General features: G+C 40.9%; 1 protein-coding gene across 3 annotated transcripts in view; it reads left to right on the plus strand.

Moving 5' to 3' along the window:
* The first annotated feature begins 334 nt into the window (after positions 1 to 334).
* The window catches only part of cdc42bpb (CDC42 binding protein kinase beta (DMPK-like)), a 419833-nt gene continuing 399200 nt past the window's right edge, over positions 335 to 20967 (plus strand). For all 3 annotated transcript variants that reach the window (XR_013934750.1, XM_080453508.1, XM_080453509.1), the window contains exons 1-3: positions 335 to 1164; positions 12642 to 12733; positions 20248 to 20331. Coding sequence is in view for 2 of the 3 variants with exons in the window: in XM_080453508.1 (XP_080309634.1) it covers positions 987 to 1164; positions 12642 to 12733; positions 20248 to 20331 (354 nt within the window). In the remaining variant the exon portion in view is untranslated. The remainder of the gene's footprint in view (positions 1165 to 12641; positions 12734 to 20247; positions 20332 to 20967) is intronic.

Raw genomic sequence — 20967 nt, forward strand, 5'->3', positions numbered from 1 at the left:
CCCAAAAACTCCCAAATCCGCACAAAACCGCCCAAAAAATCGCGCGCCCGCGCTTCGCGCATGGCACTCACGCACGCGCCACAAATGCCCAGGCCCAGCTGCTGCCAGCTTTCTGGCTACGCCCCTGATCTACAAGCTCACAATACGTTGGCTATTTCCAAACAGCCAACGTAATAATATGTTTAAAGGGCGAAGGAAGGGGCTCACTTCTCTTGGGCTTGTTTTCACATACCCCGAATTGCTTGTTTCTCTCGCACAAAACCTGGCAACAATGGTCCAGGATCAGGATCCTCCATATTCCTAGCTCCTCCGATCCAACCACACCGGCAAAAAAAAAAAAACACACCACCACCACACACACAGTAGTACTAGCTGCAGCCACTCCCGAAAATTCCTCCTTTATAGCTGCTGCTTTCTTTGTGTTTAGGGACGAAGATCAGGGACAATCTGGACACTTTGAAGAAGAGGAGGACAATGAGGATGAGGAGGATGATGGAGGACATCTGATCTCTCTGGTGTTGTTGGGGGAGAGGGAGAGAGAGAGAGAGAGAGAAGAATGATAATCCGGGTCCAACAACCTGGGATCAGCCACAACCAACCACGTCCAGATTTGTGTCGCGGGATTACATCAAAACCAAGAGAGAAATCAAGAGTTCGGGGTTTGCTGACTTTAAGATAATTATACTAGAAATGAGTCCGATCCGCTAGATTCTAGAGGATGATCGGAGGGATCGCTGTGTTTTTCATGGATTAGGGGGAAGCGAGCTTCCAAACACAGGCTAGGCGGCTAGGCTAACCCACAGCAGTAGAAGTTGTGTGTGTGTGTGTGTGTACTGGGGGAAGCCAGTAGGACGTGATCTAGTGGGATCTGGTGGTGGTGATCACAGTTTTTTTTTTTTTTAGTTGGTTATTTTTTGGGGAAAAAGCCCCTTGGATTGCACTGAAAACTTTCTCAAGGGAATATAATATTATAAAGTTGACCCAAAATGTCAGCCAAGGTCCGCCTGAAGAAGTTGGAGGAGCTGCTCCTGGCAGGGAGAACCCAGGAGAACCCCAGCTGTCTGAGCGTGGAGACCCTGCTGGACCTCCTCATCTGCCTGTTCAACGAGTGCTCCAACTCCCCCATGAAGAGGGAGAAGCACGTCCAGGACTTCCTGGAATGGGGTAAGATTCATATGTTTTATTTATTTTTTATTTTTTATAATTAGTGTTTTTTTATATATATTTTATTTATTATTGTTATATTTTATTAATTATTATTATATTTATTTGTTATTATCATATTGTATGAATGTATTATTGTATTGTATGAATGTATTATTATATTGTATGAATGCATTATTATATTGTATTCATTTATTATGATTTAATGTTTTATTTAAAAATATTGTCTTATTTAAAAAATATTATTTGTTTTTTTTATTATATTAAATTGTATTATTCTTATTCTTATTATTTAATGTTTTATTATAACATAAATTGAACATGTCTTAATTTCACATTTATTTTATATTGTTTAGTTTATATTATTGTTATTATAGTTTACTCTACAACAGTGGTTCTCAAAGTGGGGTCCAGGCAGGGACCCCCTGGGTTCCTTGGGGGGGGGGGGGTTCCAAATGGTCTTAATACCTCTGAGAGTGTACAAATGGAACCAAATGGACCCCTCATTTGGTTCCATTTGTACACTGACTCTCTGAGTTAATATGTGGCTCCTTGAAATGACAAAAGTTAGCAAAAATGTTGCTCTGCATTATTACAAGCTTTCTGTTTCATAATGACTTCTGGTTCATTGAACCCCCTCCTCACCACCTGTTTAGTGCAGTGGTCCTCAACCTGTGGCCCAGGGACACCCCAGGGGTCCTCAACCTGTGGCCCAGGGACACCCCAGGGCCCCCCCCCCACAAGCTTCCTTTTAACCCATTAAAGACCTGAGGTTCCGATTCTACAAAATGTCTTCTAAATCCTAACAGTTACAAAAAAAAAAAAAAAAAATCATGTCAGTGGTTCTCAAATATTTTCATGTCAAGGACCCCAAAATGTACATGTATTCGGCCGCGGACCCCCATATCAAAATATGTTGTTCCAGAGACCCCCCCAGAAGCAAAGATTTCAGTTACAGATGTTCGCTTTAAAAAAAGATATATTCAAAGATTTGCACACATTTTCTTGATTTTTCAAAAATAGCAGATCTACAAGCTCGCCGCGCTATGAGCTTGTAGATCTGCTATTTTTGAATAGCCAAAGTGTAAAATAAGGCTTTTTAGCTCAAGTGACACAGATGCGTTCAAGGTCTTAATGGGTTAATATCAGTTCACTATTATTTCAAGGGTTAGAAGAGAGAATGTATAAAGAATTGACTATTGAGAGGTCTCAGTCTCCACTAGTTATCTCAGCTGGGGAATTCTGTGTTCAATTTAATCTTAACAACACCAATAGAGGTCCCTGGACAGACCATTTTCACACGGGGGTCCAATTCGGCATAATTCGTATCATTTTAGGGGTCCTTGCTTGACCTTGACAATATGAAAGGGTTTGAGAATAACTGCAGTCTAATGCAGTGGTTCTCTCAAACCGATGGTCCGGGGACCACCAGTGGTCCTTGAGGGGGTTCCTCCAGGTGGTCCCCAGCAAAGTGATGGAGAGTTGGTAACCCGCCTGGACCCTTATAGATCTTTTAACTCTCTTGAGAGTGTAAAATGAAACCAAATGGACACTCCTCAAGAGTTAAATTATTGTTAACCGGGGAACGCACTTTAACCATTTACTTTATACTTTGGCTATTAAAAAATAGCAGATCTACAAGCTCATAGCGCGGCACTCGCTGTAGATCTGCCTTTTTTTATTTTGTTTTATTGTGGGCAAATCTTTGAATATAATGTTTTTGAAAGACAACATTTTTAACTCAAATCTTTGCTTCTGGGGATTCTACAAATGTCTTCTAAATCCTAACAGTTAAAAAACAACGTATGTTGCTATGTATCAGTGGTTCTCAAACTTTTTCATGTCAAGGAGTCAAGGACCCCCAAAATGAACGTTTGCCTGTCGTCTCTCCTATGGTACCAACATCAATACATACAGCATGGATGGAATTGTGGACAAAATCTTATCCAACGATAACAAAATATTCTGTAGTCCAATAGTCTTGGGTCTGAGAGTCTAAATCTCATCAAACGGTGATGAAGACGTGGCTCAAATGCGGAATAAATAATGGACCTTGGTATGAAGAGGGTTGAAAACCCACTGCTCTTAATATATCTGAATGGATGTGTCTAATAGTCTACTGTCTGAATGGATGTAAGTGTCTAATGCAGGGGTCTTCAAACAGGGGGTCCGGGACCCCTAGGGGGTCCTCAGAGTTAATAGAGGGGGGGCCAATGATAGGATCATTTTGTTTTACGTTAACCACTTGAACCCTAGCATCCCTGTTCTGCGGAGAACTTTAGCCAAAAATAGCACATCTCGAGCTTGTAGATCGGCTATTTTCAAAGAGGTTTGGTGTAGTAGAGGGATTAAAGAACAGACCAAGTACAGAGCCAACGGTCAAGTTTACTTAGTATTGGGGATTAAGACCTTCAACCACTTAAACTTTAAGTGGTGAACGGTCTGAAAGTACACATTAACATGAGTCCAACATAATTCATGTCAACAAACCAACACACAACACTGATGACAGTGCTGTCGTCGAACAAGTCTATGAAGCTATCTATGAAAAAAAGCTTAATCTGCAACACAATTTTATACAATATGTAGTAGGGGTCCCTGCTTCATCTCTCTCTCAGCTAAGGGGTCCTTGGCCTAAGAAACGTTGAAGACGTTTAATTGTCCATTAAAAAAATAGCAGATATACAAGCTCATAGCTATGAGCTTGTAGATCTGCTACATGTTCTTTTTTTTTTCGTGAAAATGTGTGCAAATCTTTGAATATATATTTTTTAAGCGAACATTTTAACTCAAATGTTTGCTTCTGGGGGTCCCTGGAACAATACATTTTCCGATGGGGGTCTGCGGCCAAATGCATATCATTTTGACCTTGACATGGGAAAAAGCACACTGTTTAGGATTTAGAAGACATTTGTAGAATCCCCCAGAAGCAAAGATTTGAGTTACAATGTTTGCTTTAAACAATATATATATATTCAAAGATTTGCACACATTTTCAAGATTTTTCAAGAATAGCAGATCTACAAGCTCATAAGCGCTGCACTCGGTGCTGCGCTATGAGCTTGTAGATCTGCTATTTCTTTTAATAGCCAAATAAATCTAAAATGACACGGATGTTTTCCCGGTCTTAATGGGTTAATATATACTTCTGCGGTGCACTGTGTGGTGTATGTGTGGTGTATGTGTGTTGTATGTGTGGTGTATGTGTGGTGTATTTGTGGTGTATGTCCATGCATTGTCAGTAAAATGCGTTGCGTGTTGTTGTATTGTTCTGTGTTGCATTGTGGGTACATTCCTGCTGTGGAACGCCTACATGGTAATAAAGTGCTGGTGATTTTCATTAAGCAGCCATGAGTTCAACCCACATGAGCCGGTCAGGTGTTTGATTATATCAACATCGAACAAAAAGTTCAGAACTTTATGTTTGGTAGTTTATGTCTCTGCTGTAGTAATGCTTCTCAGCAAAAACTTTTATACCATTGAAAAGCTTGTTTATTTCCCACAGACTGAGTCTGTAGTGATGCGCGGGTCGGGTTTTTTCATGACCCGCCCCGCCCCGCCACGGAACCCAACCCACCTCAACCCGCCCCGCGAACCCATATATAAATCTATGGCTCTTTTTTTAACACAAATTGAATCATACATACAGTATTGCATACTTATTATTGTAGTGGTTTTCAAGGTGAGGTCCAGGGACCATCTGGGTCACTTGAGGGGTTTCCAAATGGACCCTTACAGGTCTGTAACTCTGAGAGTGTACAAATGTAACCAAATGGACCCTTACGGGTCTGTAACTCTGAGAGTGTACAAATGTAACCAAATGGACCCTTACGGGTCTGTAACTCTGAGAGTGTAACAAATGGAACCAAATGCACCCTTACAGGTCTGTAACTCTGAGTGTACAAATGGAACCAAATGGACCCTTAAGGGTCTGTAACTCTGAGAGTGTACAAATGGTGGTCCTTGAAATTAAAACGTTTATAGAACCACAGGTATTGTAATTAGACAGGAAGTCCACATACCAGTTCTGACATTGTGATGATATAAACAGGTTCACGGTTCCAAATGTGATGGAACCCATTTTCTGGTTTCTCAATGTTGGATCCGGTTAATCCGGTTCCTCCGGTTCGGTTCCACGTCCCAACCCTACCATTTTTCATGGTAGGCCTACCATGAAAAATTTGCCAAATCTCCTCCGCCAAACACTTTATTCTACTGTTCTCTGGTACGCTGCATCCCACATATATGCATGTTCCCTACAAATGGAAGACCATTTAAAAGGGAAATAAACAATCTTTCTTACAGAGACACAATCTACCAAACACAAATTTCAGAAGACGTCACTCCCTTTTAACTAAACACTATAGACTGACAGCCATGGATATCTCACGCATATGTACTACTGGCTGTTTTTTTATCTCCTACCAGGACCTCTAGTACTGCTGGTTTGATCTCCTACCAGGACCTCTAGTACTGCTGGTTTGATCTCCTACCAGGACCTCTAGTACTGCTGGTTTGATCTCCTACCAGGACCTCTAGTACTGCTGGTTTGATCTCCTACCAGGACCTCTAGTACTGCTGGTTTGATCTCCTACCAGGACCTCTAGTACTGCTGGTTTGATCTCCTACCAGGACCTCTAGTACTGCTGGTTTGATCTCCTACCAGGTCCTCTAGTACTGCTGGTTTTATATCCTACCAGGACCTCTAGTACTGCTGGTTTTATCTCCTACCAGGTCCTCTATTACTGCTGCTTTTATCTCCTACCAGGACCTCTAGTACTGCTGGTTTTATATCCTACCAGGACCTCTAGTACTGCTGGTATTATCTCCTACCAGGACCTCTAGTACTGCTGGTTTGATCTCCTACCAGGTCCTCTAGTACTGCTGGTTTTATATCCTACCAGGACCTCTAGTACTGCTGGTTTTATCTCCTACCAGGTCCTCTATTACTGCTGCTTTTATCTCCTACCAGGACCTCTAGTACTGCTGGTTTTATCTCCTACAAGGACCTCTAGTACTGCTGGTTTGATCTCCTACCAGGTCCTCTAGTACTGCTGGTTTTATCTCCTACCAGGACCTCTAGTACTGCTGGTTTTATCTCCTACCAGGTCCTCTAGTACTGCTGGTTTTATCTCCTACCAGGACCTCTAGTACTGCTGGTTTTATCTCCTACAAGGACCTCTAGTACTGCTGGTTTTTATCTCCTACCAGGACCTCTAGTACTGCTGGTTTTATCTCCTACCAGGACCTCTAGTACTGCTGGTTTTATCTCCTACCAGGACCTCTAGTACTGCTGGTTTTATCTCCTACCAGGACCTCTAGTACTGCTGGTTTTATCTCCTACCAGGACCTCTAGTACTGCTGGTTTTATCTCCTACCAGGACCTCTAGTACTGCTGGTTTTATCTCCTACCAGGTCCTCTAGTACTGCTGGTTTTATCTCCTACCAGGACCTCTAGTACTGCTGGTTTTATCTCCTACAAGGACCTCTAGTACTGCTGGTTTTTATCTCCTACCAGGACCTCTAGTACTGCTGGTTTTATCTCCTACCAGGTCCTCTAGTACTGTTGGTTTTATCTCTTACCAGGTCCTCTAGTACTGCTGGTTTTATATCCTACCAGGACCTAGAGTACTGCTGGTTTTATATCCTACCAGGACCTCTAGTACTGCTGGTTTTATCTCCTACCAGGACCTCAACTACTGGTTTTATGCTATGGTGTGGTCTAGCCAACACCAACTCGGTACTCCTGAATCGCTGCCCCCCAAACTCTCCTATCTAACATCAGGGTCTTGAGCTCTATAGTGTTGTTAGCTTAAGCTGTCGCGCCGCAGTGTCTATGTAGGTGCTGCTTCGTGCCATTCCTGGCTTTGCCCTGGGTTGGCTCCCATAGTGTTAGTTTGCTTGCCTCTAGTTCCGGGTGCCATGACGCAGTGCCCTGCCAGCCCTCATCCTTCTTCTCTACACCTGATTCGGATGCTATCAATGCATTGAATGGGACATTATGCAACATACTGACCTACCCGCGTTTCATCAGACCATTCATTGGGTGTAAAAGCGAGTGAGTAGCCGACCGTGCCGAACGTTGCGACTTGAGCCTACTCAGTGCCGTCCGAATTATGCACCGATAGGCACAGAATGGTAAATCATCAGTATCTCCTGATTACGCCCAATGAATGGTCCGATGAATCGCGGGTAGGTCAGTATGTCGCCTACTACGCCCGTTCAATGGTCTGATAAAATGTTGAATGCACTTTATTGTAAGTCACTTATATTGTAAGTAGCTTTGGATAAAAGCGTCTGCTAAATGAAATACTCTGTTACAGGTAAAAGTCCGGTATTCAAGATTTACTTGAGTAAAAGTACGAAAGTATTGGCATTAAATTTACTTGGAGTAACAAAAGTAAAAACTTACTCATTATACAGAATGTCCCCATTTCACAAGTTTACAAATGTATAAACATCTTTTGAAAATAGCAGATCTACAAGCTCACAACGCGTTGTGAGCTTGTAGATCGCCTATTTTCAAATGGCCAATGTATATAGGGCTGAGGTGGCTAGCGTATGTTTTGTAATAATAATCTGAATCTGCAAAGTAACTAGTAACTGAATTTTTCAAATAATTGTAGTTAAAGTGCAATATTTGCACTTTAACTACAATTGAGATGTAGTGGAGTCTAAGCAAAAGTATTAACAATTGGAAATAAAGTAAAAAAAAAAATGGTACGGTACTTAAGTACAGTACTAGTGCATATAATGGTAAATGGCGGGCCAAAGTTTGACACAGACAGTCGCGGTACCGATTTGAAGCCATGCAGGCCAGGGCTAGGTTTTGAGGGGGGGGGGGGGCAACAGCATGAGTCAGTGGTTTTGTCGGGTGTCCCGACATCATGTAGGACATCACATGGACCAAGGAGGAGCCATGAGATCCAGGCAGGCAGTCAGTCACACAGCCTAAATGCAGCCACCCTCCCTGGTGGTTCTGTGTCCTTGCTTTGTGTCCCAGTTTAGTGTTCCTTCTGCAGAGAGGTGAACGCACCGCGTATAGAGCTCTCTCTCTCTTATCAGCCCTGCACTGTGATCACAGGGACAGAGACACGTGTGTGTGTGTGTGTGTGTGTGTGGTGGTGTAAAGTAACTAAGTACATTTACTCAAGTACTGTACTTAACCCTTTAAGACCTGGAGAAGCATCTGTGTCACTTTTTGATTTGAGCAAAAAAAAAAAAGCATTATTTTACACTTTGGCTATTCAAAAATAGCAGATCTACAAGCTCATAGCGCGCTATGAGCTTGTAGATCTGCTATTTTTGAGAAATCGAGAAAATGTGGGCAAATTAATATATTTATATTCTTTTAAAGCGTCACTGTGACTAATCGATAGAAAAAAAGTTATTTTGAGGTGAACTATCCCTTAATAAGGATATGGCCTGTTTTGGCCTTCATTACTATACTTCCAACGACATGATTTATTTTGATTATTGGTTACCGGTAACTGACTGTCAGTCATTTCTTTGTATATTTCAGTTATTTGTCATATCTGCCCTCTGAAATGTTTTTTTTTAACGTTTTTATTAATTCAATGTTCAAAGCTTAAAGGACATTTTGGTAGAGGTTTGGGTTGTGTTGTTAATTTGCCATGATGTAACTCCAAAGGTGGGCGAGAACTCTTAACATAATTGCTCCATTGATTATGATAAAATATGCTCCTCATTGACTTACATTGTACAGTGAAACAGCTCTCAAAGTCTAAAAGAGTGACTTTGAGAGCTGTTTCACCGCACAAAGTCAATGAGGAGCATATTTTGAATGACCAATTTCTAATCAATGAAGTCATATTTTTTTTATCTTGAGAGCTACGTACATCATAGCAAAGTAACACAACCCAAACCCTCTACCAAAGTGTTCTTGCCCTTTAAAACGGAATCAAATCATTAAAGGTAGGGTAAGTGATTTTCTTTGGTTAAAATAAGTGTTAAATAGCTCTATATTCTGATAGTACTCATTGCTATAGAGTGTTTGTTCAGTAAAAGGAGTCTCCTTGACTCTCCAGCTCTTTATAAAACAGAAAATGCGTTTTCGTTTCAGTCATTTCCAATTTTATCCAATCAGGACAGAGAACTCAATCAGGATAATGATTAAACAAGTGAAATTGGAAGTGATGACACTAAGAAATGAGCAGGCAAAATTGGAACTGGAACACTATAAAAATGAAGCTTAAAAATTGATACTTTCTTCTGATTGGCTGAGATTTTGACACCTACCGGAAAATGTATTTTCTGTTTATTAAATAGCTGGAGCGACAGGGAGACATCTGTTACTGAACAAACACTCTATAGCAATGATTACTATCAGAATATAGTGTTTTAACCTTTTAACAAAATACTTTTTGTTTTAACCAAAAAATATCACTTACCCTATACCTTTAATCATTATTGTTTTATCATCAACTAAAATGTCATGATGGTGACAGCCCTAGAGGTAGGTTGAAAATGTAACAGAAAGCTGTAGATGATCATAAAGTTTTTTATTTTATTATCCTGGACCTGGATTACCCCATTAAGACCGGGAACGCATCTGTGTCATTTTTTCTGGCTATTAAAAAAATAGCAGATCTACAAGCTCATAGCACGGCACAGAGTACCACGCTATGAGCTTGTAGATCTGCTTTTTTTTTTTTTTATCGTGAAAATTGCTTCTAAATCCTAACAGTTTTTCTTTTTAAACGTATGTTGTTATAATATCAGTGGGTTCTCAAACTTTTTCATGTCAAGGACCCCCATTTCAAAATATTTTGTTCCAGGGACCTCCCAGAAACTTTAAAAATATATATATATTCAAAGATTTGCACAAACTTTCACGTTTTTTTTCCAAAAAATAGCAGATCTACAAGCTCATAGCGCGGCTATGAACTTGTATATCTGCTATTTTCGAATATAGCCCAAAGGAATCTAAAATGACACGATGAGTTCCCGGGTTGAATGGGTTAAAAATGTAAACGCAGAATGTTCAGAATGAGATCGTTACACTAACGTAATCCTGCAGGAGGACGAGGCAGAGAGAGTCCTGTTTGGACACGAAATGCAATAATTCCTGCAATATTATTGTACAGACGATAACAGGCCAGGCTTCTTTATTGGCTTCATATGGCTGTTAACATTTACATCATCATATCAATCAATCAATCATTACAAGACTTCTGGCTTGACCTTTAGCCTTCAGCACTGGTTCAACGTAATTAAGAACATTTATACCCAAGTACTGTAATTTTAAGTATGATCATTTTCCAAAGTACTTTTACTTTACTTGAGTTATTTCAAATTTTTTTATACTTTATGGCAAACGGTGCATTTACCTAGTACCTACCCTAGGCCAAGGGTTCCCAAACTTTTCAGGCCGCGACCCCTAAAAATAATCATATTTTTTTAAATTAGGGACATTCAGCTTTCATTAACTAGGCATTACATTCAGTTTGACTCGGTTCCACAGATAAATATTGTGAAAATAGCCGTTCTACAAGCTCACAGCCCTTGTAATTTGACATTGTGTCTAAAAAGTCATTAAATTGTCACTTTAGAAATGTAGAAACCCTGTATACACTTATACTGTATGCTTTTTTTTGGTAACTTTTATTTTTATTTTTTACTGTTGAGTGAGAAAACAATGTTGCACATTAAAGGGGAAGACCACTCATTTTCAACATTGAACTATGTCTTTAATACACCTTAGAGCAGTGACATACGCAAAGTACACCCTGCGTATGTCACTGATCACATGACCTCAATCAATTATCCAGTTCTAGGCAACATAGAAGGGGGGCGACTTTTTTTCTTATTTCCACACAACAGCTCTAAGGTGTACTAAAGACATAGTTCAATGTCGAAAATTAGTGGTCTTCCCCTTTAAGCTAATCATCTGGGGACCCCACTGAATCCTGTGGGGGACCCCCCTGGGGGTCCCGTCCCGACCTCCAGTTTGGGAACCAGTGCTCTGCCCGCTATGCTATAGTGTAGTTCTCTGTCTCATCTTTAGGAGGCTTTCTCTAGGGCGTGTCGTTGTATCACAGTGTGGTATTTTGGGTTTTTCTGTGTTGTATGATGCTTTTCATGTTTACATGTCAACTGAATCTGATACTGGTCAGTGTGACTGGTTATACTGGTCTGTCTGTCTGTCTGTCTGTCTGTCATATTAATCATGAATAGAGATCTCTGTCACATTAGTGACCAACACTGAATAGTTCAATGAATATTGTTTCAGTATTCTATTCTGTATACATAATATCATCACTGTGTCGGGTCACTCGGGTGGAAAGCTTGTATGTCCAAAACTGACTTTTCAGGAAATGTAAAAAAAAAAAACCTGTTCCAATGGATCCAATGTAGTTGTTATTTAGTCACATGCTCTTGTTAAGACCTGGAACGCATCTGTGTCACTTTAGATTTCTTAGACAAAAATAGCAGATCTACAAGCTCATAGCGCGGCACCGAGTGCCGTGCTACGAGCTTGTAGATCTGCTATTTTTGAAAAATCTTGAAAACATTTTAAACACGATTTAGAAAACATTTTTTTAATCGGCCTCAGGTCTTAATGGGTTAATAGAATACTTTTCATTGGTTCAATATTTATAAAACCCACACACACAGAAAAATCTAAAATAGCAAAAAATAGCTGAGCTACAAGCTCAGAACGTGTCCCGATTGCGGCGCGTTGTGAGCTTGTAGATCTCTCATTTATGCTACTTTTGTGTGACACTGTATTATGATGAAGTAGGGCATTCATTTACCCCCCAAAAAAACTAGTTTAAGTATTGGAGAGATGTGAGCTTTCTGCCCGTTGCTGATATTGATGGTATGTTTATATTAGTTAAACAGGCCACAGGCTTCTACCCTAGACTAGACTTGTCTTTTGCCAGGAATGTACACACACACACACACACACACACACACACACACACACACACACACACACACACACACACACACACACACACACACACACACACACACGCATGCACACAGACAAACACAGACACTGTCCTACAGAGACAAACAACACTGTCTGTTTTGGTTGTAAAACGTCAGTCTCCTAGATCAGAAAATTGTCTGTCTGTCCGTCTGTCTGTCTGTCTGTCTCTCTGAATATTGTCTTCAGGAAGTGGCACAACTCCCACAGTGAAAAAAATGGGAAATTGTGGTTGCCGTGGTTACTAACGAGGTGTTGAATAGAAGGTGTGTGTGTGTGTGTGAGAGATGCTATGCTTGTGAGGACCAACTGTCCCCACAAGTATAGTAGAAGTTGAGAAGCAGACATTATGGTTCAGGTTAGATTTATGCCCGATTTATACTTGGTCGTGTACCGGTTTTGTGCACCGGAAACTGAACAACAAGCTCACAGCCCCCCCCCCCCCCCCCTCCAATAAGTTGTGGACCCCCAGTTTGGTGCACACTGTTCTAATGTGTTTGTTGTGCATGTTGTGTTCCAGTCAAACCCTTCACCAACACGGTGAAAGAGATGCGGCTCCATAGGGACGATTTCGAGATGCTGAAGGTGATTGGTCGAGGAGCCTTCGGAGAGGTAAGACTGTCTGTCTGTCTGTCTGTCTGTCTGTGTCTCAGTTTGTTCCTAATTCTTTCGGTCTGCCTCTCCTGATCTCCTCTCCTCTCCTCTCCTCTCCTCTCCTCTCCTCTCCTCTCCTCTCCTCTCCTCTCCTCTCCTCTCCTCTCCTCTCCTCTGTGTGTTGGTTTATGTCTGGAATGTAGCAAACATTTCCTTGCATTACTGCAGCACGTGTGTTTGTCTATGTATGTGTGTGTGTGTGTGTGTGTGTGTGTGTGTGTGTGTTGACCTGACTCAGCAGGACACAGATATGCTGTGTATTTGCTTTGACAAAACAGCCACACACACACACACACACACACACACACACACACACACACACACACACACACACACACACACACACACACACACACACACACACACACACACAATGCATATCATTGTGGCATTTTAAAAACAGCAACTATTTGACAAGAACCTTTGAAATGCGCTTTACTAACGCCAAATATTTCAACCTGAACTATCACTTTAAAGGTAGTTTAAGTGATATGTTTGGTTACAGATCTATATCGTGATAGTAATCATTGTTACAGAGTGTTTGTTCAGTAACAGTGTTAAATAGCATATTGTGATAGTAATCATTGCTATAGAGTGTTTGTTCAGTAACAGTGTTAAATAGCTCTATATTGTGATAGTAATCATTGCTATAGAGTGTCTGTTCAGTAAAGGCCTTTGCAGACAGGGTGCGATTTTCCGCGCGGAAAAAACGGACTATCATTTTTTAAATGAACACATGGTTCTCAATGACCTCATGCACACCCCGTGCGGTGATTTTTTTCAATTGAACCCAGTTCGATTCGTGCGTCTTTTCGCATGCGGTAAAAACTGATTGACTAATAGCACCCTGTGTGCAAAGGCATTTACAGTGTTAAATAGCTCTATATTGTGATAGTAATCATTACTATAGAGTGTTTGTTCAGTAACAGTGTTAAATAGCTCTATATTGTGATAGTAATCATTACTATAGAGTGTTTGTTCAGTAACAGTGTTAAATAGCTCTATATTGTGATAGTAATCATTACAGAGTGTTTGTTCAGTAACAGCAAATCAGGAGAGGGAGCCCATTCATCAGCTTTCATTTTATAGGACACGTTGTGAGCTTGTAGATCGGCTATTTTAGCAGAATGTTCGCGCCCCGGAATAGGGACGCTAGGGTTCATGTGGTTCATTTTATACTCGGCAGTGTGGATTGTAAAGCGGATCTACAAGCTTTGACACGTCGTCAGCTTGTAGATCTGTTCTAGTTGGTAAGCGGCGTGCTTGGAGAATGCTGTTGTTGTAGCATCGTGGAGTGAATATAGCGCTCCTAGCCGTGTGGCTAGCATGTGGTGTCATTGGTTACAGGAACAGGAAGTTGTCACAGGACAGAGGCTGGATTCCAGGAAGCTTAACAGGAAATACCTGATACCTGAGCCAGACAGGAAGTAATGACCAAAATAGACCCCCCCCCCACACACACACACACACACACACACGACCAACAGTAGAAACGGAGTCTTTCTATTCTTCGGCTCCATTGAACATCATTGCTATAGAGTGTTTGTTCGGTAGCAGGGGTCTCTCTCCATGTCTCTCTCCAGCTCTAAACAGAAAAGACATTTTCAGGGCAGGATACCCATTTCATCCAATCAGGAGAGAGAACTTCTCATACAGGATACAGGATGAGTGCGTGAAATTGGAAGTGATGACACACAAAAATAGGCAAAAAATTAAAAAAAACAATTGAAACACTATTTTATTTTTTTAACCACTTAGCTTTGGCTATTCAAAAATAGCAGATATACAAGCTCATAGCGCGGCACCGAGTGCCGCGCTATGAGCTTGTAGATCTGCTATTTTTGAAAAATCAACTCAAATCTTTGCTTCTGGGGGTCCCTGGCACAAAGCATTTTCAGATGGTGGTCCGCGGCCAAATGTATATCAATTTAGGGGTCCCTGGCATGAAAAAGGTTGAAAACCACTGCTCTATAACAATGATTACTATCACTATATAGAGCTTTAACTTTTTAATAAACAAACCCTTTTTATTTTATTTTTTTAATACAGAAAATTGAACCTCAACATATTTCAGTCATCCCAAATTTATACTTGGCCTATTTGAACATAGATCTACAAGCTCCCAACGTGTCGCATCGATAGCCGTCGTTGTGAGCTTGTAGATCAGGCTTTGTGGAAACATTTTGGGACACCAAGGTGAACGTGGTCATTCACTCTTTAGACAAACAATTATTTATGCCACGTTAAAATGTTAATTAGCTTAACGCACACCTAACGAGCGTGGAGATGTTTAAGTGTCAAGTTGACTTCCTGGCCTGACTTCTAAACAGGAAGTTCCATAAACGGCGTGCGTCTCCTGTGGAGCGACAGGAAGTGTTTTCCAGATAAGCGTTGCTTGTAGCATTTCCTGTTTATGACATCATGCCCTCTGTGTGTGTGTGTGTGTGTGTGAGAGCAGGGCGGGACGCTATGGAGTCTAGTCTTTTTTGAATAAAATTCCATTTAGTTTTAGTCACGTTTTAGTCATCTGAATGAATAAAATTCAATTTAGTCACGTTTTAGTCATCTGAAATGTTAAAGTTTTAGACTAGTCAACTAAATCTACAGTTGATTTAGTCCAGGGGTGATGTGATGATGGAGAGGGCCACTATATTTCCACACTCACTCCAGAGGGGCCACATTGCATATATACTGTCGGGCAGACACCTCTTATCTCCGTAACGTTTTTCATAAATGAATGCTGTCCTTCGCCATTCTATGTCACACGAAAGTAGCAAAAGTAGCCGATCTACAAGCTCAAAACGCGTCGCAGTGCGACGCGTTTTGAGCTTGTAGATCGGCTACTTTTGCTATTTTTGAATTGGAATCCTGATTTTTATTTTTGCCATTTTTGAATTGGAATCCTGAAAAGTAACATTTTTATTTAATTTCAAATGCATGTACTTATACTTATGTTAACTTTATGAACCTAAATACAAATACTTTGGACATAAAAAAATGTTAATACTAGTCATTAAGCTACTCATAGACTGAAGTTTTTAAAGCGGGTCATGTTTGCATGTTTGCAATGGTAACAGCTGAAATCAATAATATATCAGTATTCCGATATTAACCGCATTAAGTGAAGGTGGGGGCCGCATTAAGTGAAGGTGGGGGCCGCATTAAGTGAAGGTGGGGGCTGCATTAAGTGAAGGTGGGGGCCGCATTAAGTGAAGGTGGGGGCCGCATTAAGTGAAGGTGGGGGCCGCATTAAGTGAAGGTGGGGGCTGCATTAAGTGAAGGTGGGGGCCGCATTAAGTGAAGGTGGGGGCCGCATTAAGTGAAGGTGGGGGCCGCATTAAGTGAAGGTGGGGGCCGCATTAAGTGAAGGTGGGGGCCGCATTAAGTGAAGGTGGGGGCCGCATTTGTCGCCCGGGCCGCCAGTTGCCCATGTATGATTTAGTTGACTAAAATGTATTATATGGCGGGCCTTGATTGCGTCGTAATGCCTGATTTGTACATAGCCCTGTGCCGAAAATAGCTGATCTACATGCTCGGCTATTTTCGTGTGGTTGTCTCCGCCAGGCCGAAAGGCATGGCGAGAGAGTATGTTTTACCCCCTGTCCATCCGTCCGTGTGTCCGTCCGTCCGTGTGTCCTGTCCGTGTGTTACCAGCTAATCTCTGGCACCGTTGGCCCGGTCGCTGCGAAACTGTGCACACACACTCCCTGGATGCCAATTCAGAATCTCTGCCCCAAATCTTTCACATAGGCCTGTTATAGCGCCACCAGGAGGCCGATTTGTGCAAAACCCATTTACTCCTATAGATTTTATCCAAACATCACGCAAATCGGTACACAGTATCTCTATAGTCATGTAATCAAGATGGATCTGTCCGATATTTCATATTCCATCCAGATTGGCTAAGGTTGGCTTCCAAAGTTTGCAGGATTGGTCCATTTTGAACAAAATGTCTGAAATCCTGAACACAGTGTGCGATTTCCGTGAAAACTTGACGCACATTCCCACTAGGCCGAGGAAGAAATGCCACCCTTTTCACACTGGCCTGTTATAGCGCCACCAGCAGGTCTAATTTACCAAAACACATTTTTGCAACAAAATGCCTCAAATAATGCATGCACGCACATTCCCACTAGCACAAGGAAGAAATGGCACCCTTTTCACATTGGCCTATTATAGCGCTACCAGGTGGCCACAATAACCTACCTGACCTGGCGGAGACCTGTGCTCCGAGGAGCACTTTTTCTAGTTTTGTAGTCTAGTGTTAGTCTAGTTTTACTTTTTGACAAAATTGACACTATATTTTAATTTAGTCATAGTTTTAGTCATCGTAGCTTAGTTTTTAATGTAGTTTTTGTTTAGTTTTCGTCAGTGAAAGAAAGGTAGTCGACCAACATTTTTCGTCCTGGTTTCAGTTGACAAAATGAACACTGTGCTCACTGGTCATAATTCGGTTGAGACATTTCATACCGACTATGTTTCTATCAAAACGTACTAAATTATACATAATACTATTGTTGACAGACACACTGTGTGTGTGTGTGTGTGTGTGTGTGTGTGTGTGTGTGTGTGTGTGTGTGTGTGTGTGTGTGTGTGTGTGTGTGTCTATACTTGCGAGGACCAAGTATAGTAGAATTTGAAGAAATATAATATGAGGACCGTTTTCCCGGTCCTGACAAGACAAATGGTTGTTTTATAGAGATACTTTTACAATTAGAAAAACATTCAGGTCAGGATTCGACATTTAGGTGTCTTAGAGGTTAGGTTTAGGAATTGGAGTTCAACATGATTTATACTTAGTTGCGCGCCAGTGTCATGCACCGAAAAATAGCTGATCTATAAGCTCACAACGCGTCGCAGCGCGACGCGTTGTGGGCTTGTAGATCTGCTGTTTTTAGGCTTACGGTTAAAATGGCAATTATTATTTTTAAATGGCATTCATAACATGGCTGTCCTAAAGTGTTGATGTCCTCACAAATATAGTAATACAAACATGTGTGTGTGTGTGTGTGTGTGTGTGTGGTGTGCGCTTAGTCATGTTGGCTCTGAATCAGGCCAGCCTTGATGTTTGTCTATAAAAGGAGCAAGCGAGAGACAGGGAGAGAGAGAGAGAGAGAGAGAGAGAGAGAGAGAGAGAGAGAGAGAGAGAGAGAGAGAGAGAGAGAGAGAGAGAGAGAGAGAGGGGGTGGGTGTGTGTGTGTGTGTGTGTTGTTGTGGCAACCAGGTGTGGTTGTGACACACCTCTTCTTTGGCAGAGAAATGACACACACACACGCACACACGCGCGCACACACACGATCAGACTTGTTTTGACCGGGGCAGAAGGGATTTATAAATGACAGCAGCCCTTGTGTCCAAATTGACATTAAAATGATGATTAAAGTACTCTGAGCCCAAAGCAGCTGATCAGACGCTCTATGACTGGAAAACAGACTAAATGTTTCAGCATGACAGAACCAGTCAACCAATTATTATTATTATTATTATTATATTGTTTAAACTGATGCTAGGTTCATTGTTTACTGTACCTGGTATCCTAGTTTACTGAGGCACTACACTGTCTCTCTGTATTCTATGTCATGTGTTTACCAGTGGTGTAAAGTAACTAAGTACATTTACTTAAGTACTGTACTTAAGTTAAATTTTGAGGCATTTTTACTTTACTGGAGTATTTCCAGTTTTCAGTACTTTTACTTCTACTCCACTACATCTCAAGAGGCAAATATTGTAATTTTACTCCACTACAATTATTTGAAAACTTTATAGTTACTAGTTACTTGCAGATATAAATATTAATTATTGTATTATAAAACATACATTAACCACTTTAGCCTAATTTTATATATAGGCTATTTGAAAATAGCAGATAAGCTCACAACGTGTTGTGGTGCGACGCGTTGTAAGCTTGTAGATCTACTATTTTCAAACATTTTAGTACTTTTACTTTTGGTACTTTAAGTATATTTTGATGCCAATACTTTTACTCAAGTAACATTTTGAAAACAGGCCTTTTACTTGTAACAAGAGTATTTTCGTATTGCTACTTTTACTTAAGTAAAATATCTGAATACTTCTTCCCCCACTGGGTGTTTACCTTGCTCTTTGTAAGTCACTCTGGATAAAGAGCGTCTGCTAAAGGCCTACATTGTAAATTGTAAGTAGAGTATATTCGTTACTCACTCATACAGGCACAAGCAGCCAAATGTCGGCCTGGCATCATGTCCACAAGACTGTGCAGCAACACCAATACAATATACACAAGGATTTTAACCTCTTGAACCCTTGTGTCCCTATTCTGGAGTTAACATTCGGGCGAAAATAGACGATCTACAAGCTCACAACGCGCCCCGACGCGTTGTGAGCTTGTATGTTGGCTATGCAAGGGATAATTGACACCGCGCCGGTCGTTGCCTTCGCCTCGGGGTTTAATGATCCCGAAGGGCGTTATTTCTCAACAACGACCGGCGTGCCGTCAATTATCCCGCTTATTACACGGCTACTAAATTAATAAATTGACCCAGAAGTAGGGCTGTGAATCGTCTGCTATCTCACGATTCGATTCGATTCCGATTCTTGGGGTGACGATTCCGATTTTTATCAATTTTTTCAAGACAAACGATTCCTGATTCAAAAGCGTTTTTTTCCGATTCAAAAGCGTTTTTTCGATTCAAACGATTCTCGATTCAAAACGATTATTGATTCATTTATGTAGCTTTTATAATTGTAAAGGTTTTATCAACTGATAATAATGTAAACACAAAAGTAAATCCAAGATCCTAATTTTTTTTTTTTTTTTTTTTTTTAATTGATTAAAAAAAAAAAGAGAATCGATTCTGAATCGTCCAACAGTAGAATCGCGATTCGTATTCGAATCGATTTTTTCCAACACCCCTACCCAGAAGTAACATAAAACTACGTATTTCCTTGCTTACGGTTAATGAAAGTATTCCTTAAGTGTTGCGCTGGACGGACAGGCCACGGACGGTCGCCTTGGAATACAAAGAAGTGTTGATCAAATAGAATACATGTTTGGTTACGGCCATCGTCTATTTCTCGCTTCAGATGTTTTCAAAAAACATCCCTGAGAGCATTGTTTATCTGTCGTTGACGTGGTGCGTTTGTGTACATCAGTGGTTTTCAACCCTTTTCACCCTGGAACCCCCTCAAGGACCACTGGTGGTCCCCGGACCACTGGTTGAGAACCACTGGGTTTACATGGCTGCCGTGTGGGATACGTCATAAAACCAAGCAGCGCAGCAGGTGCTCTGAGCCTTTGATTGGACAGCGGTCTGTTATCGAGCTCATCATCGGTCATTATACAGAAATAACACACCTTGGGAACTAAGCATAGGGCTTAAGTGGTTAATGAAACAAACAACGAAAGTAAGACAATATAAAAAGGTCAGAACACGACCGCAGAGATTTGTTGTGGTCGTTTTATTAATGTGTGTGTGTGTGTGTGTGTGTCATAGGTTGCGGTAGTGAAGATGAAGAACACGGAGCGTGTTTATGCCATGAAGATCCTCAACAAATGGGAGATGTTGAAGAGAGCTGAGGTACAGTACAGACACTAATCTGCAGACACGCCCACCGACTAGGCCTGTCACAACTATTAAATAATCGGCGTATCACAATTATTTTGCATATATCGTCATAATCATTTACATACATTTTCCAAAAGAAATCAATAGTGGAAATAGACGATATGTGTGTACTTGTAGATCAGCTATTTTTTTTATAAACTTTTGCCAAATTTGGCATAGGAAATTATTCATTTTGATTATCGGTACCGATCATTGTAAGTTATTTCTTTGTATATTGTTATTGTTAAGTTATTTGTCATATCTGTCCTGCATAATTTCGGTTTACAAACCCAAAAACCAAACAGAAATGTCATTTTTATGTTCCAATGCTCAATGGAAAAGCACAATTAAACCGCCAATCGCTATTATGGACGATAATCATTTTTATCGTTTATCGTGATAAAAAAACTAATAATCGTATCGTGGAGATTCTCATTTATCCTCCATCATACACTAGGATGAATTAGCTTTTGTTGAGCTGCAAATAAATTAAGTACCACTTAAACCCTCTATACTATAGAGCACAGTTAGTTAGTGTACACTTATTATACTCTACACATGACACATCTACAATTTCACAACGCGTTGCGAGCTTGTAGATCGGCTATT

Source organism: Gymnoscopelus braueri (assembly GCF_963280865.1).
Source record: "Gymnoscopelus braueri genome assembly, chromosome: 16".
Classification (NCBI taxonomy): domain Eukaryota; kingdom Metazoa; phylum Chordata; class Actinopteri; order Myctophiformes; family Myctophidae; genus Gymnoscopelus; species Gymnoscopelus braueri.